The sequence below is a fragment of the Trachemys scripta genome, chromosome 2, assembly GCF_013100865.1.
Source record: "Trachemys scripta elegans isolate TJP31775 chromosome 2, CAS_Tse_1.0, whole genome shotgun sequence".
NCBI classification, from domain to species: Eukaryota; Metazoa; Chordata; order Testudines; family Emydidae; genus Trachemys; species Trachemys scripta.
In genome coordinates this window covers 144,964,794-144,990,931 of record NC_048299.1, presented here as the reverse complement: position 1 = coordinate 144,990,931, position 26,138 = coordinate 144,964,794, and the positions used below count along the sequence as shown (strand labels likewise).

Here is a 26,138-nt window from a genome sequence, read left to right as displayed (position 1 = left end):
CAGCCGCTCCAGAACAAAATGGTCCAGCAGCCTCTGTTAACAGAAAAACATCTTCTGACAGCAGTAATGGGACTGCAAAGCCAGTCTGGGATGAAGAGTGTTGTGATAGACAAAGCCAAGGCAATGGAACCTTCACTGCAAGCTGTTAGCTCAATTGGTCCTTATGGAATTGATGTTTTAAATGCATTAAAAACCCATTTAGAGGTTAAGAGCAGATCCTCAGAAGGCATTTAGGGGCCTAACTCTGATTGATTTCAACTATAGTTAGGTGCCTAAATATCTTTGAGGATCTGGCCCATAGGCCCTGATCCTGCAATGTGGGAGACCATGCATCTCCGTTGACCTCTGACCACCAGCCCGCTGCTGCTAGCAATACTGGGATGCAGCTTTTTAAAGCTAGACAGTGAACTTGTAAGAACCAATCCCGTCATAGCAGAGATATGAACCCACTGACCTAATGAGTCTATTCCCATTCCAGTATCCAGAAGTCTACAGCCTTTAATTAGGAGGTGAAAGTATAATCAAGAGCAACCAACTTGCTTACATATGTCTAAGCAAACAAGTCATGAACGGGGACAAAGTTCAACGGTTGCCAATAAGCTTCCAGTCTGTGGGCTATGTACAATATCATAGGGGAATTCCAATCACTTTGCTATATCTTGCCCTCTGAAACAGTCTAAGGTTGCAGGAAGAAGAAATGTTAAAGGAAAAAGTTGGGAATTTTAGGTACCAAACCAATAGCAGGTGGATTACACACACATTTCATCAGAAATAGAAACGTTCATGGATTTGATTCTATTAAACACCTTGAACCGGATTCTTAATTTCATTTTACATCAATGTAACTACATCTGTGGCACAGCAGTTCCTTCTGATTTGCACCAGGGGGAAAGGAATCAGATCAAGCCAAACATCAGATCAAGTATTTCCACAAAAAACAACAGGTCAGATTTAAGAGATTTCTAGTGTAGATTGCAATCCAAACACTACTTCTTTGTGGTAGTACCTGACAGTGAGAGAAGTGGTCTGTATTTATCCTTGGAACCCACTGCGAATTATGGGGGTGGGGGAAGTAAAATCTAAACTACTGTGATCTGCCTTTATAAGAGAAATCAGTTCTCCTGGTCATATTGCCAGTGCTCTGGTCATTGTAAAGTCGGTAGTTATTTGGGCACAGCACTGAAAAGCATTATTGAAATGCTTGGCAATTTGTGTTGATAAGGCCTAGAACTGGGACTCAGAAGACCTACAGTAGATCCTCAAAAAGTTACGAACACCTCAGGATTGAAGGTTGTTCATAATTCTGAAATGTTTGTTACTCTGAACAAGAAGTTAGGGTGGTTCTTTCAAAAGTTTACAACTGAACATTGACTTAATACAGTTTCGAAACTTTACTGGGCAGAAGAAAAATACTGCTTTTAGCCATCTTAATTTAAATGAAACAAGCACAGAAAATTTCCTTATCTTGTCAAATCTTTTTTGTTTTTTTTAAACTTCCCTTTTGTTTACATTTAACACAGTACTGTATTTATCCCCCCCCCCCATTGCTGCCTGATTGCATACTTACAGTTCCAAATGAGTTGCATGGTTGACCAGTTCATAACTGGTGTTCATAACTCGTTCTATTATAGGTTCATTTCTCACCTCTACCACAGGCTCCCTGTGTACTGCCAGGCTGTTATAATAAATAATTGTGTAGTTCTCCAATACCAGGCAGATGGGGGCCATATTACTACATAGATCCCACTAAAGATGGCCCTGCCAAATCATAAGGACCTTCAACTGCTTCGATAATGTGGTCTACTGGTATATTGTGTGACAAAGTTCCTCCTCTATCTTGGGGGGTCCTGTGCTTATTGGTGGATTTTCTTGCCTCAAAGATTCACCATGTGGGTTGGGGAACAGCCCAGAGACCCTCCCCTCTGGGAGAACCCACAGTCCAGGTCAATTGGGAGGTTTGGGGGGAACCCAGGCCCACCCTCTACTCCGGGTTCCAGCCCAGGGCCCTGTGGACTGCAGCTGTATATAGTGCCTTCTGTAACAGCTGCATGACAGCTACAACTCCCTGGGCTACTTCCCCATGGCCTCCTCCAAACACCTTCCTTATTCTCACCACAAGACCTTCCTCCTAGTGTCTGATAACGCTTGTGCTCCTCAGTCCTCCAGCAGCACACCCTCTCACTCTCAGCTCCTTGCGCCTCTTGCTCCCAGCTCCTCACACTCGCACCACAAACTGAAGTGAGCTCCTTTTTAAAACCCAGGTGCCCTGATTAGCCTGCCTTAATTGATTCTAGCAGCTTCTTCTTAATTGGCTCCAGGTGTCCTAATTAGCCTGCCTGCCTTAACTGGTTCTAGCAGATTCCTGATTACTCTAGTGCAGCCCCTGCTCTGGTCACTCAGGGAACAGAAAACTACTCATCCAGTGACCAGTATATTTGCCCTCTACCAGACTCCTGTACCCCACTGGTCTGGGTCTGTCACACTTGTTACATCCTAGAGGAAATAGATTCTTGAAAAGATGCTGTAGCATCAATAAAGCCTTGCCTACTCACTTCACAATTCTTTGCTTTTATACTTAAAAAAAAAATGTATTTTTTGCAATACTGAAAGTCATGCAGCAGCTCTGCATTTCAGCAGACTTGGGAGTGATGGGTGCTGTGTAGTCCAGACACAAATGCACAGCCCAACATAGAGCCAGATGTCAATTTCAAAGATGTCCCCAGTTTGACAGCAGCAGCTGGCTACTCTCAAGGACTTCCACATCCTAGAGAACTGCCGTAGGGTGTGTGTCATGTCAGTGCTATCGAGAACATTTCTAGGCTACGCCATTTTTCTGACAGTCATAACCCTGGTTTGAAAAAGTCCAAGAGGCGGTGATAAATAAGGTCCCATTCATAGATCCAAAACACTTGTACAAAGATCCACTGGAAAAGTTGTACTTTACTTTGTTTCACAATTATCTCCATCTTTTAAAGTTAATGCCAACCCTCTAAAAATGAATCTGCTTTGACTGCACGAAGCTTTTGTACATCAGAGTCCCCACTGCCTGCCTGCCATTAGTGCCTGCATTATGCCAGGTTTGCCCACAAAACACCATCCCTACCCTAGAGTTTAATCTGCGAACACAAGCAGATAAAGATACAAATTACTTTTAAAAACAGAATGGTTTTATGTTTCACCCCTCTCCAGGCAATCCTCTATCTAGCTTGAATTAATTGGCCAATTTCTTCTCAATACACACTTTAGCTATGACAACAAGAGTTAGAATGCTGTGCCTCATCTAGTCTGTAATGCTGCTAACTGTTGTCTAGAGTCTAGACCGTGAGCTCTTTGAGGCTGGGATGTTGTCATACTCCCTGTTTCTGAAGCATCCTGCAGTTGGTGTGCTACACGAATAGCAATAGCTTCCCCATTAAAAGCCATTCTTAATCATGCAGTAGTAACCTTTTTCTCTCAGCATGCTTTTTCGTGATTCATATTTCTCTGGAGTGTAGTCATTGCTAAAGGCCGACTAAGGTCTGAATCTGCAAGCAAGGTTAAGCTCCTAGAGAAACAGGTGTGGTTTTAGGGTGGGAAGGGATTTCACAATTCGGTCTGAGATTGTACATTTGCTAGTGTGACATGCAGCACCCAAGACTAACAGCAGAAGGAAAAATAATTTTCAGTTCACTTTAGTCCCAGTGCTGGCAAATGCACAATTAGTTCCTCTTGGTTGTGTAGGTCCTGAATATAAAAATAAGGGAGAGAAAGAAGGGAGTGATTGTAAAACCACAAAAACTGCATGGAGACTTGAGGGAAGGAACAAAACCTGACACTACCTTTTAAAATATAAGCATTATGATTAGGTTCCAAGTTGAGTCTCTAGACAAGTAAGGATCTGCATTGCTTCGAGATGACCAAAGAGTTTCCAGTCCAAGAGAAAAGCTTTCGAGCTCCAGAGTGCTCTTTTGTAGAGTGCCAAGCCCACCAGCGTTGGATGCTACCTAGTTGGGACTTTCCAGTGAAGTCACACTCCTGCACAACGATCCAATATGCACAGTTGCGACCCCATCGCAGAGATGAAGCCATGCCCCCCTTCACACTGTATGGCTGGAAAACATGAATGCATACAGCCACAGCGTGTGTAGGCCTGAACAGAAGGAGAGAAAGTTCTAAACAACCCCTCCCCTTCAGCAGTTGTTTGTGGCCCTCTCAAGCACTTAGCTCACTTCATTCTGAGGAATCTCAACTGAGGATGCTCAGTATTCAAAATTGAGGTTTAGTACAAAAAACTGGAAGCAGCTCTTGGGGGACAAACTACTGCTGAAAGGGAAGCTGAAAGCGTTAGTCCAGGCAACATTTAAATGTTATTCTTCCCCTTACTGTCATTAAAATGGGAAGGGAATGGAATAACTTTAAGCCATTTCCACCTACTAATTTCTTGCCTCCTAGAAACGGTTTTCAAAAGTGAATGTGATTCCGGGTGACAATTTTTGGGTGCCCAAGAGGCCATAATGAGTTTCATCACTAGATTGCTAGTAACATTTTGACTGCCATTTACTGAAAGGTACCTGACAAATCAGTGAAACTGTTCACGCCACAAGGCATTTTCTAGTCAAACCAGAAGAACACTGGGAGGACGTTGTTTCTCTTTAGTAATGAAATAATTTATTATCTAACAGTTGAACAATACAGAAGTATACATATACACAGCAAGGTCTTCTAAAACATGTAGTTTCTAAAAATGCATGTGCTAACTGTAATAAAAAGCACCATTATATGGTCTTGACACAGGATTCATAATGATGTGGTATTTACATTAGGAACTTAACATCTGGAAACAGAATTCATATTCTCCCATCTGCTTGCTCCCCTGTTTAGTCCGTTTACTATTTGGAAGACTGCCAAAAATAAAACTGATGGTTCAACAGCAGTGTTGCTAAGAGCACCAACTTGAGAAAGGGAGATAGGCAAGTTTGGTTCTTTCATCAATTTGGGAGAAAAAACAGCACAAATAGAACTGGTCAAAACCCCAGGTCGCTTAAGGTTTGGGCACTTTAGAAGATATAGGTACTTGGAATTTTTTTTTTTGCGCAGTCATACAACAGCTATTCAGCAAACAGCAACTGGGTAGAGCTGCCTCCGAGTTTATTCTTTCACCTGAACAACATGGTACAAAAAACCTTCCAAATAAAAAAAAAAGAGGGATCAAGTTTATTACACCCCAGATTTAAAAAAAAAAAAACCTGGCTATAGCATAGAGACGTTTGAACGCTAGATGACTATTTGGGGCTGGAATTTTTTGGTGATTTCTTCCATACCCCAGAGTGTCTACTCAGCTAGCTATTCACACAGCTGTCGCATGTTTCAGTAATGCTTGGGACCGAGGTACCTGTTTCTACTACTAGACAGTATAAACAACTTGCAGACCAAGCAGCAATAAAAAAAAAAAGCAACAGAATATACACTTTCAGGGGAGCAGATACATAGCCTGGCAAAAGCAGAATTCTTCCCAATACATTACAGTGTCAAAACCTGAAATTTATTACAAAAGGGGCAAAAGAAGAACTCAAAGCCCGAACGTATTGCTAGATAATATTTCATATGCCTGTTTCATCTAGTTCACACACTTTGAATGAGCAAGGAAAAGCCACCATACATTATAACATAGGACTCTCTCTTGGCTAGGTTGGTAGGCCTAATGCACAGATTTGTAGCTCTGGAGTGACATCAGATATAGGGCTCTGTTTTCAGAGCCGATATAGAGCTATAGTGGGTTTAGGACCGGGGGAGAGAAGTGCCTTAGTAGAGAACAAAGTGCTAACGTGGCAACTGGCAGACCATGGCCTGTTAATGTCCAGAGCTCTGAAGTGTTTCAGATCATCTTATAAGATGTTGTGAAGTTAGTGGCACCTACAGGGCTGCTCAAAAAAGTGCTCTTTGATTTTTCATCATAAATTGGAATTAGCAAGGACCCTGGAAATTCACAAGATGTGACTATCAGCACCGTGAAGAGTTGAAAGCTCTGCTTTGTAGAAGAAATTAGATTCTGGGTGCTCAACACTCAGGAAAACAAGCTCAATAGGTACAAACAGTACTTGAAGATGTTTAAGACAGACCATCATTAACACATAAGTTACTGCAAATTTGTTTTCTCTGCTCTGATTATTAAGTGCAAGAGTTTCGGATTTCTCTTCCAATTGAGCGTGTGCTTGGTTTCACCATTTTCACTGAAACTTAGTTACTGATGGCAGTATTTTTTAATCTGCCCTTTTCACAAGAAAAAGTGTGTTTTATATTTACACACATCTGTGCAACTATCAATCGTAAACTTGGAATATTCGAGTAGTCCCTCACTCCCCTAACAATCTACAAATTTTTTTATTTTCTGCAGCTTTAGTAATAATGCTGGTGGATCAGTGAATTCGAGGAAAAGGCTGGCAAAACAGAGAAAAATGCTACCATTTCAGCAGCCTTGGAAGTAGACTTAGCTGCCTGAGGCTTGTTGACTAGCAAAGAGGACCAGAGAGATTTGAAGCTGCCAAGGATGGTCCTAGCCAATACAAAAGTGGCTTTAGAGCCCACAGTAGCAAAATTTACTGCACCCGCCTAGAGTTTTGGAAAAGACACCACGTATACCCTTGTGTCAGTTTTGACATTAGTGCATCATTTTCAAAGTTCAACATTTTCTATGCCATCAAAATTGAGAGGACCACATCCAAACAGTGCAAAGGTCAAATAATTACTGTTTTATATAGGGACAAAACACTCAATATTTCACCAAAGGGAGGGGGAGAAGAAAAAAAAAAAAAGAATGTAGTTAACTCAAAAGGCACAACAATTAAAAACACATTACGCTGAAGCCTTAAGACTCAGTATTTCTAAATTAAAAAAAAAAAAAAAAAAGTACACAATTTAATATTTCAAATATACCCTTCCGACACTTTCCAAATATCTAAAGTTACTTTGCTACTTTTTAAAGATAGCAACATCTGCAACTCTAGGTTTGGTTTTGTGAGGCAGTTTATGCAACACTTATTTGAAGGGGGGAAAGCAAGAGGTTTCAAGGAAAAAACATATTGAGCAAAGGACCTCAAAGTGCAGATATTCAACATTTTTTTTTAGTTTACAGGTTTTGAGCTAGCTCTCTGAAGATTCTCTGCTTGTACTCAGGAAGCAGGCTTACAAATGCAAAAGGCATACAAGTTGTAGTTCAGTGCAAATCTGCTGGACATCTGAAAATTCCAGCTGTTTAAAAAATTTCCTTTTTTTTTTTTTTAAAAGCATAGCACACAAAAAGAATATACTTTGGAGATTTTTAGCAATCCACTAGCCCCATTTCCCATCTTTTCTTTTTTTAAAGAGTTCAAATTATCCAAAAATAGCTTGAGGATATTTTAAGAAAAATCTAAATTTTATATAGTTTGCTCATTTGCACTTTACAGAGTGTCTTCGTGGCTTTTGGCAGCTTGACTAGTTCAGTCTCATGAACTGCATTTTTAAAGACTGCGGGCAAGTGTGAAAGCCCACTTTTGTTGACCATCACTAAATAAACTACATAGCCCTTTTATATAGTGAAAATTGCTCAGTTGGATATTAGGGCTTCTCTGGTTACCTTGTACCAGCTGGTTGTATTACCAGAATCAAATATTGAATATTCATTGTGAGGAGTTTGCCAAGTGGGCTGAATATAAAGACCTTAAAATGTTTCAAGCAAAGAGGACTGAAGAAATCTGTCTCTCTCTCTATATATATATATATTTCTCTATCTGTTAGCAGACCTCTACATACAAAGTTTCCAGAACATCTATAAAAGCACAAAGGCATAAGAATGTATCTCCATTACATTAATTTTATATAAAATGAATAAATACTATTTATAGATCATGTGTATTATGTACATTTACATGTGCTCTATTTAGCTTAAATGAAAATGTTGCAAGGTTGAAAACCACATTTTTTGGGGAAAATATTAAGGTTTAGGCTGGCAACAAAATCTTTTATGAGCCAGTTTTAGAGTGCCTTATAATTCAACCCGGTGAGGAAGAGCTTTAATGCGAATAGCACTTCACTGAATAATTGTAGGAAGGTAGTATTAGCAACATCCTGTAAAATGTGCCCAATCACTGACACCCAAAGTTAGCACAGCTAGCTTCATCACTCAGTTATTGCTAAAATTTGTAGTAAAACAGATTTGAGGAGGACCAAGCATTGCTTATAGAAACAAATGAGGCATAATTATTTTTGTGCTAAAGGGATTGAGATAATCTTTGTTCATCTCTCTGAGGTAGAAAAGAATTGTCCCAGAGATGAGAAGCAAGAACAAACTTCTAGGAAAACTTGCCTAGAACAGTAATATGCAGCTGTAATGCAATGAGGTCACAATAAATTGCACTAGAGAAATAGTACCATTTGGGTTTAGGTATTAAAGAAACTGGGATGTGCAAGGCTGAAGACATCCTATCAAGGTATCTGGAAGAGGTGGAGCAGTATATCTGTGTTGCCAAGGTCTTGCAGCCCAATCCTGCAAGGTGCTGATTACCTACTATCTTCCAAGAGCTACTCAGAACATCTCAAAATTGGTCCCACTGTCCTGCACTAGTCAAAATTCCCACTGTCATTTGCTGGCTGCTAATCTGAGATAGAGTTCAATGGGGTTACTCTTGAAAGTAAAGGCCGCAAATATACAGCCCTTTGAACTTTAAGTCAATGGGAGCTTTGAATGAGTTAGGTCAAGAGGACTGGGTCAGGTGGTAATACAGCCACACTACTAAAAATGCAATACCCATAATATATAGGAGTAAATTTCCAAAGCAACAGTTGTGAGAATTGTGTAGCAAGATCTCGAAGTATCAGAGACAGGACAGCTACAATGCTCCACACTCTACTTTTGAAAGTTTAGTCCACCCATTTCCAGATCTGTACTATGAGGAAGTTGGGTTCCCCTTTCAGATTGTTGATCAAACAAAGTTATGTTTAGCCACTAGTTCTGGATATTAGATATATTATGTTGCTAAGCAAAGACAAGGTAGGTCTAGAATACTAGACAACAACATCAAGGCAAAAAAAAAAAAAAGAGGGTTTTTTAGCTCTCTATTACTGCTAAAATATTCTTGGGTACTTCAAAATTTGGTTGGAATGTACAGTCTCACAGAGATGAGTTTATGACAGAAAGAGAAGCTAGTGGATGCAATCAGATGTGTGCTCCAGAGAGTAGCTTATAACCCACAACCCTATGCACTGTTTCAGGACTTAGGCAAAGCTGATTTCGCTAATGTTGGTGGTACATTAAATTTACGTGCAAGAGAATTGTGGGACGGTCCAATATACTACCTAATAAGATCCAACAGGGAAACTGCAATGGATGGAACAGCTACTGAGTTGCTTCTTATAGACTGAGACAAGGCTTGTGATTGTTCTGCAGCTTTAATCTCTTAATGCCAGAGCTGGAATAGCCCTCATCACTACAGACGCTCTGCATGCTTCCTCTTTCATCCGAATCACTAGGACTGCTGCTGCTCCAGTCTAGGTCTCCCATTAAATAGTCTGTGCTTTCGACATCCACATCAATTTCTTCTGTAAGCAAAAGAGTAGTGTTGGAACAACCTGATAAAGCATTTTAAGGTTTCAGCTACAAGTATAGATAGTCTTAGCCAAATGAGTGACTCACCTCTGTCAGAATCCGAACGCTCTGAAGAAACAGTAGATCCTATACTGTCCATTCTTATTCTTTCAATACCCAGCTTCTCCAGTTGCCTTTCCAGATGCCGCTGTTCTCGCTGCAATTGATCTATTTGGTGTACTGCTTTTCTATCATAGTCTTCAAGCTTCTGTGGGTTAAAAGGCATTGTTAGTTCTTCTGGACATTATGGACTAAGGCCAACATTTACAAGCTCACACACTTAAGCAAGTGGCCTAATTTTCAGACATGGGTGCTCAGCACCTTTGAAAGACAGGTCACTTAGGCACCTAACTATGGCTTTAGGTGACTGATGACAGGTAGTTGCATTTGAATCTAGGTCAGCATGTTCTACACATTTTAAGAGTATGTATTCGAGGTAGTTATGAGCCAAAGAAAATTTTAAAAGGAAAACAATTGAAGCACATAGCTCAAGTGAAAATATATCTGCTTTATTACACCCTTAATTGCACGGTCAGCATTTCAGACTTGCTAAAGGTTTGAGGTTTGTGTTGCCATCTGTACACAAAGCATCATCCTGTGCTGTCATGTGCACTGTGAGCATCTCCACTCATCTCAACAAGACAAGACTTTGGTCACCAATAAAGGCGACTGCCAGTTAAAGCTGTTTTCAAAACCAGCACCAAAGCTGAAGTTATTCCAAATGCCTCACATACCAAATGCACATTTGCTTATCCAGAGCAGGAACTCTTTGAACTTTCAAGACAACTCATCTCTCCCCTCCCCTTAACCCCATCCCATGCATCACAGTACACTGGAAGTAAACAGAGTTCATTAGAATTTACAGAAGCAGACTTTTCCTGTTTACTTGGCCAGTGGGAAAGAAACGAAGTTTGGGTGTTCTCATGGTGTGGCCACAACAGGGGAAGGTTTTTTCCTGCTGGGCTTTGGTGCAAGAGCCAGATCTCACAGAGCACGGTTAGGATTGAGCTATTGCTGCATTAGAATTATCTAATGGCCACATGGGGATGTGTATAAATAATGCTTCCCTCTCAAAATTGTTTTTATGCAATTATCTGGCAGTGTCTCAATCCTATTAATATACATTCCAAGTCTTTGATAGCTAGCTATTTGTAATCAGACTGACGCCAACCAAGTCCCTCAGTGCCACCCCCTTGATCTTCACTTAACAATACTATGTACTCTAAAAATATTTGGTATTGCTAAGGAAAGATATCAAAACCATTCAACTGAAAGTTAAATATTTTTTTTATTTATTAATTTTTTTAAAAAAAGAAGCAAGCTATCGAATAGTACAAATATTGAGACAAACTCCTTGGGGCACAGATTTTATATTTGTACAATGCCCAACAGTCTGAAGGTCCCAACTCAGGCCTCTGGATGCTACAGTAATATACGTGAGACGTAACATTAAAATCATGTCCATAGATAATTGTGATGAGAAAAAAATCTGTATACAAGGACAGAGTCTTGATTAACAATAGCCTGAATCCACAGCTGAGCCAGTCAGCCAGTTTAACCATGTTAGCATGTCTGAAAAATGTTAACCAACTAGCATCTATAAGTTACAGCATCACAATTAGCTTAGGAATCAAAGCCTTTTCTCCCTGTCAGGGTGCTACTGTAAAGCTAGTATTGTTATATCTTAACTCTTGGCTAGAAGAGAGATATTTCTTCCTTTAAATAGTAAGGTCTTCAGGTATGCAATTCATATGGATTCCATGTTTCAGTGTGTGTCAGTGTTTTCCTTGAGACAAATCATAACATCAGGAGACTGATGTTTCTCAACAAAAGTATAAAAAAAAAAAACACAACTTGAAACACTTACCATTATAGGGTCAGAATGAAGGCTGATCTTAGTGTCTGAATCAAGATCAAAGGGTTTCTACTGTCCATAGCGCTGAAGCTTTTTGAACCCACAAAGGTGACCCTCTTGGGAACTTTTTCCTCCCATCTCTTCACTGGCAGGAGCATAGAGCTTCATCCTGCTACTTTAAGCACTGACCAGTCCAGCTACAGCTGGAGGTAAGAAGCAGTCCACCCAGCTGAAACTTATTTTTAGACCCCCCGGAGAGACTGAGAAATTAAGTTAAAAACTTTTAGACAGATCTGGTCTTCACTGATTGCGACTAAGAGCATCAGCAGGAAATTATTTTGGGGAACAATCATTGTCCCTTTCATCCCTATGCCATTTCAGTCATATGTGTGAAGATTACTTCTCTTGTTTGCAGGAGACAGACTTCAGAAGTGGACATGACTAAAGAACTGGTTCTGAAATAGGATTTTATCCACAATTTGTTGTCAAAGCAATAGTTTTTACAGCATTCAGTAATGCTTGGCGTGCTCACTTACATGATTAAACTAACTTGAACTCACCTTTATGTGCAATTTAGCTTTTGTTAGTAAACTCAGTGTAGTATGTCTGTTGGATTCAGGCCCAAGTGGTACCAGCCCTTTCAGCTTCTCCAGACACAACCGCAGATGAGCACGTCTGTAAAATACAAAGTTCATACATACATATTCATTCTGTGGTCAACAGCAACTAGGTAGGATTAGGCAACATTCAAGAGGACCTCACATCTGCAAGCAGCTATGGCAAATATAACAACAGTAAATAATACAATTGGTGACATCAGCAGTTGGTGTTAGAAGAATAAGGATATCCATTCCTTTCTATTTTTGGAAGATGAATAGTGCATCCTGGCATAATTTCAGATGCATTTTCTCCCTTAGAGCTGTACTATGAAGCACTAGCATTCCAGAAACAGAGGTACAATGGCTTGGAAGAAAGTAAGTTTCAATTACACTGAAAATGTTAAGCAGCAGGAGGACAAGCTAGAGAAAAATTTCAACCTACACTCGTTATACCCATGACCATCTTCATGCATATTAAAATTCAAGAACTACATCAGTCATTAAGGTGGTATAATTAAAAATGAAAACAGAAAGAGCAACATCACATTGCACATCATGTAAAGCCCAATACATGCCAATAATGTTTTTCCCAATCAGCGCTCAAGCAGTATATAGTTTCCCTACCCTACTGTAGAGTAACTACTGTGACCACCTACTGCAGGTGCTACCATGTGAAGTAGAGCAGGTACACATCACCTTATTCAACACAATCTCTTCCATGAGCATTTCTAGCCACATCCACTGCTGGTTACTAACACCTTGTCTACAAGGGAAAGGATTTGCCAGTATAGTTATACTGGCAAATTGTCCTAGATTTGAAACAGCTTATACCGGTAAAAGCGGGCTTTTGCTTCTATAGCTTATCCTAGTTCCCTGAATAAGATTAGTTATTGACAAAAGGACTTTTGCCAATAAAAGCTGCATCTACACTAGTGTTTTTGCTGGCATAGGTATGTCGATTAGAGTTATGATTCCCCTCTCCTCCATCTCTCCCCCCGCCAATGTAGCTATGCTGGCAAAACTAAGTTTAGACCTGATCAAACATTTCTTATGACAATCTATAATTCTGCACCATTTACTACAACAGGTTGTTTATGTCCCCAGGTTTTATGTCAGTGAACAAATTAATTCCACAAACAATAATAATGATCCTACAGGATAAGACAGGTTTTAATGTTAAGTCTTTTATATCAGAAATGGCTACTCTCAGCTACAAGACATGTCTTCATAGTATCCACTTGCTGTACCCAGTATGCAGTACTTTGAAATAAGTTTTAAGAAAAGCAACAGTTTTGAAAGACTGGTTTGAGGTATTTCTTGAGCTAATAGTCGATTAAGATAGTTATGCTTTCCCATCTTATTAGAAAAGCCTTTCAATTCTGAAATGTTCAACAGTGCAAAAAAAGTCCACCAGACTGACAGAGCCCCATTTTTAGTTACAGTATAGGGAGTACTAATACATAAGAACGATCATGCTGGGTCAGACCAAAGGTCCATCTAGCCCAATATCCTGTCTTCCAACAGTGGCCAATGACAGATACAACAGAGGGAACAAATAGAACAGTTAATCATCAAGTAAGATCCTCTGTCACCCATTCCCAGCTTCGGGCAAACAAAGGCTAGGGACACCATCCCTGCCCATCCTGGCTAATAGCCATTGATGAATCTATTCTCCATGAATTTATCTAGTTCTTTTTTGAACCCTGTTATAGTCTTGGCCCTCAACATCCTCTGGCAAAGAGAGTTTCACAGGTCGACTGTGCGTTGCGTGAAGAAATACTTTTTTGTTTGTTTTAAACCTGCTGCTTATTAATTTCATTTGGTAACCCCTAGTTCTTGTGTTAGGAGAAGGAGTAAATAAAACTTCCTTATTTACTTTCTCCACACCCATCATGATTTTATAGACCTCTATCACATCCCCCCTTAGTCATCTCTTTTCCAAGCTGAAAAGTCCCAGTCTTATTAATCTCTCCTCACATGGAAGCTGTTCCATACCCCTAATAATTTTTGTTGCCTCTTTCTGAACTTTTTCCAATATATCTTTTTTGAGATGGGGCAACCACATCTGCATGCAGTATTCAAGATGTGGGCATACCATGGATTTATATAGAGGCAATATGATATTTTCTGTCTTATTATCTATGCCATTCTTAATGATTCCAAACATTGTTAGCTTTTTTTGACTGCCACTGCACATTGAGTGGATGTTTTCAGAGCACTATCCACAATGACTCTAAGATCTCTTTCTTGAGTGGTAACAGCTAATTTAGACCCCATCGTTTTATATGTAGAGTGGGATTATGTTGTCCAAAAATGCATTACTTTGCATTTATCAACACTGAATTTCATCTGCCTTTTTATTGCCCAGTCACCTAATTTTGTGAGATCTTTTTGTAACTCTTCGCAGTCTGCTTTGGAGTTAACTATCTTGAGTAGTTTTGGATCATCTGCAAATTTTGCCACCTCATTGTTTATCCCTTTTTCCAGATCATTTATGAATATGTTGACTAGTACTGGTCCGAGTACAGATCCCCTGGGGGCACCACTATTTACATCTCTTCATTCTGTAAAGTGTTTTACATTGGCTCTGGTACTATGTAGATCAGCCTTTTGCTGTGTTGTGCAGGAGGCAGTGTAAGTATATTCTTAAAACCAAAGGTGTCTTAAAAATAATCTGTGAATAGCCAGGAGAAAGAGACTGAACAAGAAACAGCACTATGAGGTGTGGTCTTCTGAATTACAATCCAAGGTTTGTAAATCAGCAAAGTGTTAAGAGCACTTCAAATACAGACCTGACCATTAAGTATTAACCTTACATTTAAGGTAAAAAGCATTGACTGATGAGTGTTTTGGTCACAATGCTTTAGAGAAACAAGACATTTCACACAACATTCATTTTGTTGGAATGTTGTCCTGGCTCCAGTCTTTTCCTCTAATCAGTCGACATCTAAGTTCTAGTCACAGTCCAGCTCTGCCATGGGTCTAAATTAGCATGCATAGGACCTTGAGCCAGTGACTTAGGGCTGGTTTTCAGCAGTGTTAAGCACCCACAGCTCCCACTGTTTTTCAGTGGAGTTATGGGTACTCAGCATCTCTGGGGAGGAAAAAAGCCAAGCCCTTTATTGTCTCGCCACACCTTCAAGGCAGAGTTACCAAAGCTGAGAGCTTTTGAAAATGTCTACGCTGCAATAAGACACCTGCAGCGAGCCCTAGTCAGCTGACTAGGTCTCAAAGGGCCAGGCTGCAGGGCTGTAAAATTGCAGTGAGGACATTAGAACTTGGGCTCCAGCCTCATCCCTGGGACACTCCCCCTTTGTGGGGTCCCAGAGCCCAGTCTCCAGCCCACAGAGGTTAAATGATGCCTTATGCATTTGGTCAGAAGGAGATTTGAAACTAGTGTTTTCAAGGGTGACATCAGCTGCAATTGAAGGCTTACCTGACACTGCTTTCTGGGTGCACCAACTATTTTCAAACAACTTCACCCCCTCATGTTAATTCCATTGACAACTAACTCCTCTAATGTAGCATGTCAATATTACACAGTTGTAAACTCTGAATGCACCTTTACAAATGTTTCCTCTGCCTACCTTTGTTTATTTCCCATTAGCCAGTTTCAGATCAATTGCTCTGGTATATGCATCTCCATTCATAAACAATCCATTTAGTGAAGTTGCATCCTCATCGAGGCTATGCTACAGTATTCAACTTCCACTACAGGAGTTCTCTAGCACTTTGACAGTGGCTAGAAGTCCATATATACAGGGTACACTGTTTATTCTGATCCTTGCACATAGGGAAATGCCCAGTTGCTTTCACACAGCAGGCATATGGATGACAATATGCAGCGCTAGCTTTTTAGATACTCAAGGAAATGGCTTCATTAGGATATTGGGAGTGAGGATAGTTCCAAGACAGGTGAGTTTCAATACTATTCAAATGCTCTTGTTGATCCTGACATTTAGGTCATATTATTTGGCAGTGGTTGCAACATAACCTGTCTTTGAAATGTCTAATTGTCATAAGAAGTTCAAATTGAGATGTTGCAATTATCTGCATATCTTGCTCTAAGCACACTACAAGTTAAACAAACAATCATTTGCGCTGTAGTTCTGAAAGCATTTTATGTAAGCAAACAGAGTGGATAATCTTTACTCCTATGGTAAATCCAATGATGGGGCCCAGTGATGAATCCCTGCTTAACACTGTTTGCAACCCCAAAATAAGATCTCCTACTTTCAGAACAGACTTATCCAACCTGCCTTAATGGAGTTACACAAGAACTGTCTGTAGTACCTATAGAGGTATTACGACTATGGTCCACAATACTTAAGTGAGAGACTGTAGTGGGCATCAAGTTAATTTCAAAGTCACTTGTTAGATGTCAAACCCTTAACATTATGGAGTTTGTACAACAGCAAGTGAGATTCCTAGAAATCTAGCATGTGACTTTGCATGACCCTTGATTTTCCAGATCCAACTTCTACTTTACATAAGCAGACTTATGCTTAAAACTTCTTTTAAAGCATATTTCAGCATAATTTTTACTGAGTGACAATACAACCACAGTTTTAGATTAGACAAAATTCTCCCATTGGCAAAGCCAAATTCCTCAATTAATAAAGTTTGCCGTCAGAGACAATTGATCTTTCAAGTCCCTTGTAATGAAAGTAATCAGATTCCTTACATTAAGGATAATGCTTAACAACAAGCTTAATTTTCATCTTAGATGCGATGTGGTATTTATCTAACCAGAATTTGGCCCCAATTATCAAGTTAAACTGGTTCCCACACTATTCAAGTTCCAAACAGATAACCAATGTTGACTGCAAAATTAGTACACCTCTACCCCAATATAAGGCGACCCGATAACACAGTAAAGCAGTGCTCGGAGGGGGAGGGGGGAGAGGAGGAAGGAGCACTGCACACCCTGGTGGATCAAAGCAAGTTCGATATAACGTGGTTTCACTTATAACGCAGTACGATTTTTTTGGGTCCCGAAGACAGCGTTATATCGAGGTAGAGGTGTACTTTTGAATAACTGCAAAGTCCTAACAGCTTGATATTAACTCTTTGTGTACAGAAACGTTGAGGAGCCACTTTAAAGTCTCCATAAGGCATCTAAGTCGTTAACTCTTGAGACTAGCAGCAGTTAAAGTCTTAGACATCAAAATACTTTGTTTCACTCCTACATGTACAACAATGGGAGAATAACAATTTTATTTAGAAAGAGAATACATTCCAGAGAAATACACTGGCTGTTTTCCTAATCACCTTTTTGATAAGAGCTTAAAATAAATGACACTTGCTGTACTTCATTGTTTGGACAATAATTTAAACAGGATTTCAATACAGCTATGGTGTAGTTGCTACTGCAGAGTAAGTAGGAGAGATGCAATGTATTCAATAGTTTTTAAAAGCATTTTTTCTTTAGTTTCTCAAGTTATCAAGTGATAATTTTGTGACTCTGGAAAGTAACTACCCAAAAGCTTACACTGAACTCTGACAGAGCTAGCTAATGAGAAATTTGCTATTTACATCTTGTAATAGATCATAAAAGAGCCATGCATCCGAAGAAGTGGGCTGTAGTCCACGAAAGCTTATGCTCTAATAAATTTGTTAGTCTCTAAGGTGCCGCAAGTACTCCTGTTCTTTTTACAACTATTATGGTAGCCTGGGGTTTCACACTAAGGGGAGTGTCAGCTTGTTATTTTCTTTTCCCAAACTACCAAGTTACTTATCGAAGCACCACAAACACAAGGATACCTCACTTTACAAGTATTCATACACAATAGCCCTTCTCCCAGCCCCCTTCCTCCCTGCAAGAAGTATGCTGACTGAGCCAAAAGAGCTGAAAACAAAGTTTAAGCCCTATTATGAAGTTCTCCAATTTTAAAGTGTTATAGTCTTAAAAACCATGTTCCTGTGTCTTGACTGCAAAGTACATTTACCAAGATACAGGGTAAAAGGGCAGATTTAATGATGCCACAACCTTGTCAAAACAGCCAACAAAAAACAGGTTAAATTCTGTATAGTGCTAAGGACACAAACAGTGCGATAGTTTATCAGATGAGTGGTCTATCTAGACCCAGGTACCCTGACAGAAGGTGACCAGAACCAGTAACTTCAAGAAAAGGTCCAAGAAATACTGCTGAAGGCAGTTATGGAATAACTGCACACGGGTGTTATGAGGAAATGTTCCCGATCAGCGCTTAGACTCTGAAGGATGAACAACATATTCCAGGTAAGAGGCCCAGAAGATCTGGGATTGATGAAAACATAATTCCTAGAATCAGTAGTCTCTAGTTGCTGTAATGCACACATCTGAGCTCACACAGAACTGCCATTCTCCCCCACATTGCAGTTTATGCTTGCTTACTGCAGATGTTGTGGTCAGAAAGCAGGATATATTTCCACACCAATTTTCAGTTTAAAGTGACATTTTAGCTTACCCATGCCTATATGGGTAAGCTAAGAGGGTACTCAAGGGTACCTCCCCCCCCCCCCCCCAAAAAAAAAAACTTCAATAAAAACTGAACTCTTAGATTTAGAGACTGCTCAGAGAATCACTCCTGCCTGAAGATGTACCTTGCACGTCCCTCTGGTATTACTGCTCCATTGAAAGGAGGACCTGGACAATCCCAGTGGGGGATGCAGGGGAATGGAATAAAAGTTAGTGCAAATACTTAATGAATCCTACAAACTCACCTGTTCTTTTCCATTTCATTGTGCGTTGACCTGAAAGATAAACAAGGAATTAGTTATTTAATGGTTGTCAGTTGCAGATAACTACATGCACGGTGATTAAGAATATTAATGCAACAGTTTTTGTAACCATTCACTGCAAGAGCTGCAAGCCACTAACGCACTTCAGAGAAAGCTACTAGCTACCCTGGGGACAGCAAAAAGGTTGGAAGCAACCAGGACAAAGTGAAGAAGTGTGGAGCAACACAGTATGGGTTTTCTGCCAGCAAAATGGCAATATAAGCCCAGAAAGAGCTGCAAAGCCAAGAGCATGATGGTGGTGCAGACCAAAAATGTGGTTATTTTAGCATAGGAAGAGAACGGCAAATTGCCCCATCTTAACACTATTTGACATCTAATCAATTAAGAGTCAAGTGTAGTTTCAGACATGCCCCTGAGTGCATTGCCAACTGGTGGTTTGGGGAGGATTTTTAAGTATTTATCTCCCTATTGCTGTGCAAAAGATTCACATCATGAGAGAAGCCAACTTTGCATTTTATAGGAGTTTATATGTCAAGTAAGAAAAAAAAACACTGAAGAAATGGAGAAAAGTTGCCTGAATTTTGTTACTCTTAGGTGGTATTTGTAACTCTTGCCTGAAAACACTTATATATTTGTGTCTTTAAGAGTTATATTGCAGAATAAAATATGGTTTTAAATAGCACCTTTGACATCAGAGATCCCAAAATAATGAGGTAAGTACCATAACACAACAATAATTAAACACTAGCAGACAAGTGCTTAGACAGTCTGGACACCACAACCTAATGTCAAGTAGCCTTAACTTGTATTCAGATGCATCTGAAGAAGTGGGGGGTGTTTTACCCACAAAAGCTTATGCCCAAATAAATCTAAGTCTTTAAGGTGCCACGGGAATCCTCGTTAACTTTTATTGAATTCTTAACTTCTGCTTCCAGCTTTTTATAAAGGATGGCACCTTAAACAGTGCAGCAGTGAGCATGACACAGATTTAATCCCATGGCCTATGGATACCAATGAGTGATACCAATTGAACCATGTGACTTGTACACTGTATTCAATCACTAAGTCACCAGCTTTGTAGAGAAATAATATCCTGAAGATCGGGTACGTGAACACAGGAGATCTGTAGAAAACTTTTCCAGAAGCGAATGACAGATTATAATGCTTTTCATTTTTACATGGAAGAATGACATATTAAATGTAAGGTTATAGTCTAGATTGGTATTATATTGGTTTGCAAATAATTCAGAAGTTCTTCCTTCTCCCCCTGCAAGATTTTAGGGAAACGGTAAGAAAACAAGAGAACTATTGCAGGGTTCTCTTATAAAGAAGAGGATCCAGAATAACTAAAGAGATTTAAATAGTTTTCAAGTTACTGTTGACTTAATGTTGAAATGAGGCCTCCTAATATATGCACACATGCTCATAACAGAAATCTGCCACAACTACTCTTTAAAGCTTTAAACGAAGCCTGTTATCGTTCAGGGATAGCATTACTGCATGACAGAAAACCCGAGGGAAAAACCACAACCATGGAATGTATATATCTGAAGCCTTCCATCTGACTTATCCTGTGCCTGAGCCAGAGAGTGCCAGTTTTCCCACTGTGTTTTCTAGAGGTTTCAATAAATTAAGAGGATTTTATTGCTAAATAAGCAACACTAGGAACTTATACTTTGAGGTCACTGCAAATTATATTTTTGGTATTTTTACTCGCTTGCAATCCCTCATAGAAACTTCATTCATAATAGCTTTATCTTTGTTTGGTAAGTTATTCTCCCCTCCCTCCAGTTTTTTAATGACATTAATTTTAACATGGCTCCATTTGTTTACTTTCAGATTGCATTATTTAAAGTGATCTGTTCTGAAATGCAAACATTTAGCTTCGAAACATTTAAAAAAAAAAAAAAATCACAAGATATTTTGATTTCCATGGAGAATGAAAGGTCCATATTTCTTAGTAGATCATTTAAATGGAGGCACATTAGTCTGAAATGTAATGGAGATACAAGTTCCCCTGCTAGGGCATCTGTAAATGGCTGAAAAGAGGACAGACGTATTTTTGGTTCCACCGGTTTCCCCCACTGACTCTTCTGGATAAAAAACAGAGAAACAAAGAAGTTTGAGCCCTTCCTCACCTCCGAATTTTGACTGCCCAAGTCCAAGACATTACAATTAACTTGTAGTTTACTAGTGGTCTGTTGTGTCTTAAATAGGACATATCAATTCAATACTGGTTCCAAAAGTTTCAGATGTCTGTTACAAACTAGTTTGTTAATGAAATACATCCTCTCTGGACTTACCATTAGTAAAGTGTTCCTGGACACAGTTAAGTTTTGTATCCAAAAATATAGTTCTATTAGCTGGTGAATTCTATTTTTACAACATAAACCCTAAGGTGGATAGTTTGCACATTACCATGTAGACAAGATTCTCAGCTCTTAGTGATAAACGTTAGTTTCCTTTACTTGGAACGTATTCAAATATTTTTTATCTGAAGTGGAAAGACTGAGCATAATAACTTCAAGAGATGTTAGTGTTTTGTTTGTCAGTTTCAAAGCAACATTGATAGCAATCAATTTCTGTGTTCAGAACTCCAAACAAACAGAGACCATTTCCAGGAAGTTAATACAGAGAAGGGCACAGTAACCATATCTACACTAGCTAAATGGCTGTCCAGTGTACATAGTACCCATCTTCTTCCCCTTCCAAAAGGGAAAGAGACAGTATCTCTAATTAGCTACAGAAGCCACTGCCACATTTTTGTGAATAGCAGTGTTGCAGAATTTCCATTCCAAAGATGCAGGCTTAACCATGCTTATGGCATAGTGACAGGTCTGCAGACCTAGCATAAAATGCCAACCTTAAACTCAATATAAAAAAATACCCTCACCTCTCTCTGACAAACAGACCAACCATTTTATTGTCCAATATCAGCTAACAATCATACTGGTCACACAGACCTATTTATAACTATACTATAGTTAATATCGATCACATTCTAGAATTGAAATGCAGAATTTGGGCATGCAACTAGGATTACTTCTGAACTTTGACCTTTTAATGAACACCTGTTCCATTACAGATACAGGAAAATGGCTGCACCTTTCCATATGAACTCAGTATTAACTCATTCCATTGTTATGTAGGCCAGAAATAAGTTATTCTTGCTACTCTAAGACACCTCCACAATTGGTGTTAAAGGGAAACTGTCAGCTTGTAATCTAACCATTTTTAAAAAAAAGAGAATTAGAAGTAGCTTCAGGTATTATATATGCCCTTGGGGCCACTTGCCAAGCTGTGTTTTACAATCAGATGTTCCTGTTTAACATATGCCTTTTCCCCCATTTCAGTGAAAGTTTCTCACAAACAGGAGATAGAAGACCTAATCTGCCCTCCACTGAAGTCAGGTAGGCCTAAAAAGACTACACAGACTGAAATTGACTATATACAGAGCTGTCCAACAAAGTAATTGCCCATCTCTATGCTCCTGCCCAATAATATTTCAGCTATTGTAATATTAGGTATTACTTTAACAAAAGCAGATTTTGTCTTAATTAAAAAGTTTAAAGGGACACTAAAGAATCAAACTGATTAAAACAAGGAGTCATTTCACATTTCCTAATGTGACAGGAAATATTTAGTCCCTAGACAGAACAGCTAAAAACAGGCCAGGCTCACCCACACGACATTTAGAAATGAATTTGCTCAAACTGCTTTCTCTCTATCGTACTATTTCTCCATTAATTATGATTTGATCTTTAGAGCACTTAATGTATACATAAGAAAGAGCTCACTCTCCAATGCCAACATTGCACACCTTTAAATATACTATTCCTGCAGGTCAGATACAAAGTTGAGCTTTACAATTCATTTTAATAGTTAAGATTGTAATTACAGAATTCTGTGAGACAGGCTGAAAAAAAAAATGCTGATTAAATTTTCACTAGATACATTAAGAAGTAAATCAGCTCTTGTACTGTCAACCTCCATTTCTAAAGGATTTCTAGGGTACTCAGCTGCAAAAATCTCTCTCTCTCTCTCTCTCACAAAAAATGACATACAAAATCTTGTCCCAGAAGGTTTAAAAATAAGAGGGGGGGGGAAGCATTTGTAAAATCCTTCAGACATCTTTCTGTACTTCAATAAATCAAACCCTTAAAATTTCTTGAAATTTGAGAGGCCTTCCATCTGCATTGTGAAATATGTCCTTCTTAGTATAGAGATACAAAGAAGTCATCAAGACTATTAGACTTTTCTCTAGCACTGGTCAATATTCGTTCTGTATTAGACATGCACTGAAATGACAGTCTACAGCCCAAGTAAGATTCTAAACACCGAGGTTGGGACAAAAACCCAAGTTCAAAGTTCACACTGAAATTCCATCCTTCTTTTCCTATGCTGTACCAAAATATTGCAGCACATATGGTGCACATCACGTACTAAGCTTAGGCCACTAACCATAGTAAAAACAGGGTGAGTTAAGGACAGAGCTTTAACTGAGAACTTCCTGGCTTTTATGAGTCTCCATCACAGTACAAGCATTACCTAAAAGTAGCAGTTTGCATTTATACATACTACTACTAAATGGAGAGAGTTGCAAGCACCTAAAACAAGACAGGAATTTCAGTTTTAACCTGCAAGTCTTTAGGACCTAAAAAACTTCACTAAAAAAGGCTTGCAGAAGTTGCCTATCCAATTTAAAGTTCAGCAGCTTGGACTGAAATGAATTTGGATGGATTAAATCCCAGCAAAACATCTCCAGTACTGGGTGATTTAGCATTTTTAGCTGCCCCAAGAACAAGATGTATATTAAACCAAAGATGAATAATCTGCAGCAAATCTCTAGATGGATTTCAAGATGAACAATAAATAAATCAGGCTGTCAAACAAAAGTGGCACTGGAAGCAAGATTTAATCAAAGTGTCAAACTAGAACCATGTCACTTTCTGCACTCAGTCATATAATTTAGCTTTAGTTAAGAATTCCTGCACACTTAAAGTGAAATAGAAAATGTTAGAAAATTTGAATTTAACATTGCACATAAATCTTGAATGAAAGATAAGACTCCTTCAATTTTCACATTAGCTTTAGAAAAAAAACATTTCTATCATGTCGCATGGCAAAAATTCCACATTTTCTGAGAAACAAAATCAAATACAGCAAAAAAATTAGAGTTTCTGTTCTTTAGAGGTTTCCCTAGAAAGTAACTAGTATCAAAATGTTTGACTATGTTCATATATTACTGCAGTTAAACATGCACACAATAGTCTAAATGTATGCACACCTATCTCAGTAAGAAATATTATAAATTTTACCTTTGAGTATCCATGCTCTAGTTGAAAAGTTTTATTTCACTGACATAAAAAGATATCTGAATGGGTGTGTTAAAAATACTTCTGTTTTCTTGAAGTGCCAAAACCAAAGTTTGGGCCGAATTTGACTGAGGCATTATATAATTACAATATATTCCCTTTATTATAACCACATCACGCCTCATTTTATTTTTTAAATGGTTTGCATTGAAACTAAATAGGGACATACCCCATCAGTATTTGCAATCCAAACATTAAACTGTTGTGTTAATGCAGGAAAGCCTAAACATATAGTTGACTGAAAGCAAAAGTGAAACTGATTAGTACCTTCATTTCCCAAGTTAAAGATAGAAGTAAAAAGCCTAAATAAAGTTACTAAATGGAATGTTTTAAAAATCTGAGTTTTTAACACAAAGACTTTGTCAAGTGAGAAAGCACAGAATGAGAAAAACAACAACTCTTTAATTAAAAATACCACTGTATGGTGAGTTATAAGTCGAAAGACGCATAGCCAACATTGTCACAGAGCTATAATCATAGTAGAAATGGCAGAATTTTGCACCACAAGCTTCTGCATAAATCAGATCACACACACACAGATGCAAGTACCATATATTTGCCATTACCTGCTACTACTGCTGTTTTTCTTCGACTTGCTTCTCCGTTTTAAGGCATCTCTGTCCTTGTTATTGTAGGGTAACATAGAGGCATAGCCATGTTCAGCTTCTAAAAAAAAGCCAGGATTTCATTCGATCATTAAGTTAGCCCCAAACATACAGACATCCAGGAGTATTTGGGGGTGGGAGGAGAACATATTTGGAAGTCCAACGGTGGAAATCAATAAGATTACTAAATTATCTGCTAATGAATAACACACAGAGCCTTATACAAAACCCTCCAGGTCCAGGCAATCCATTGTTTCCAGCACGGGGATGACAAGCCCACGCCATACATGGGGGGAAATCATGTAAACGGCAAGCAATAGGGATTTTGAAGTGGGGATCTGGAAGATGGGTCCCTTTCTCCCCATTCCATACATGGGAATCTCCAGAACACTTGTTTCTTGGAGGGGACACCCCTCCATGGAAAGATCTACACAAAAAGCCAGGGCGTTTGTGCGTGGTGGGATTATACCCCAGGAGTTGCAATGTGTGCCTGGGGGTAAGGATCTTTCCACACCCCAAGATGGACGATTGGGGGAGCAGAGCGGATGGGGGAGGGGGATTAGGGTGGGCCCCGAGGGGCAGGGGTAACAGCAGCCGGGCTAAGGAAGGGGAAGCCGGTGCAGGGCGTTCTCGGGGTGGGCGCGGAAGCCAGCGCCGATGGTCACCGCTCGGGAGAGGGGGCTCCGCGCTCGGGATGGGATCCCGGCTCCTTTCGGTTCCGCTTTTTGCCGACGACGGGTGGGGGAAGCGGCGGCGCAGGCCGCTGGCTCCTTGGTGGGGAGCGGTCTTCGGTCAGCACCCCCCGCCGGGGATAGCTCGGCCTCAGGGGAGGCCCTTCTCCCGGGGCTGGTCCTGGACCCTCTCCCCGGGCGGGGAGGGGGGGGCTGTCGACACCCCGGTCTCGCCTGCGGGGGGGGGCGAAACCAGGCCCCGGTCTCTGCTATGGGGGGCGGGCCCGGCGGGGGGAGGGGGAGCACCCCGGTCTCTGCTATGGGGGGCGGGCCCGGCGGGGGGAGGGGGAGCACCCCGGTCTCTGCTATGGGGGGCTCTATGACCTATGAGGGGGGTCGGTACCCCGGTCTCTCCCGCGGCGGGAGGCCCCCCGCTATCCCCGAGGATGAGGCGGGATCCCGAGCCGGGCCCCAGAGAAGGGGGGCGGGCGGGCTGGCTGCCGTCTCCGGGGGCTGGTACCTCGCTCTCTCCGCTCCAGGTACTCGGCCGCCTCCAGCAGCATCTGGATGTTCACACAGACCCGGGTCGCCGCCGCCATCTTACACCGCTGCCGGGGCCCTGCGCTCGCCCTGCCGCGGAGCCTCACGGAGCAGCAGCTGCAACAGCCGGTCTCCACAGCCCGAATGTTTATCCCCCTCCCTCCTGCTC

The 26,138-nt window shown here is 40.2% G+C and overlaps 1 protein-coding gene across 2 annotated transcripts; it reads right to left on the bottom strand.

The window, feature by feature from the left end:
- Positions 1-4,624: 4,624 nt before the first annotated feature.
- Positions 4,625-26,138, bottom strand: MXD1 (MAX dimerization protein 1). Of its 2 annotated transcripts, none has more exons than XM_034761747.1 (6): positions 25,950-26,138; positions 24,720-24,819; positions 18,761-18,790; positions 12,017-12,131; positions 9,650-9,809; positions 4,625-9,552 (listed from the first exon to the last, which is right to left on the bottom strand). In XM_034761747.1, the coding sequence occupies exons 1-6, from the start codon at positions 26,026-26,028 to the stop codon at positions 9,368-9,370; spliced, it is 669 nt and encodes a 222-aa protein (XP_034617638.1). In that variant the 5' UTR covers positions 26,029-26,138; the 3' UTR covers positions 4,625-9,367. The 2 variants fall into 2 exon arrangements, with proteins under 2 accessions (XP_034617638.1, XP_034617637.1); XM_034761746.1 differs by having other exon boundaries at positions 4,625-9,555; positions 25,950-26,134.

Coding starts and splice junctions, on each gene's coding strand:
- MXD1 (XM_034761746.1), bottom strand. CDS start 26,028: ATGGCGGCGGCGACCCGGGTCTGTGTGAACATCCAGATGCTGCTGGAG. Junction 12,132..18,760: donor AATGAAATGGAAAAGAACAG/GTGAGTTTGTAG, acceptor TGTATTTTACAG/ACGTGCTCATCTGCGGTTGT. Junction 9,556..9,649: donor GCGTTCGGATTCTGACAGAG/GTGAGTCACTCA, acceptor TTTTGCTTACAG/AAGAAATTGATGTGGATGTC.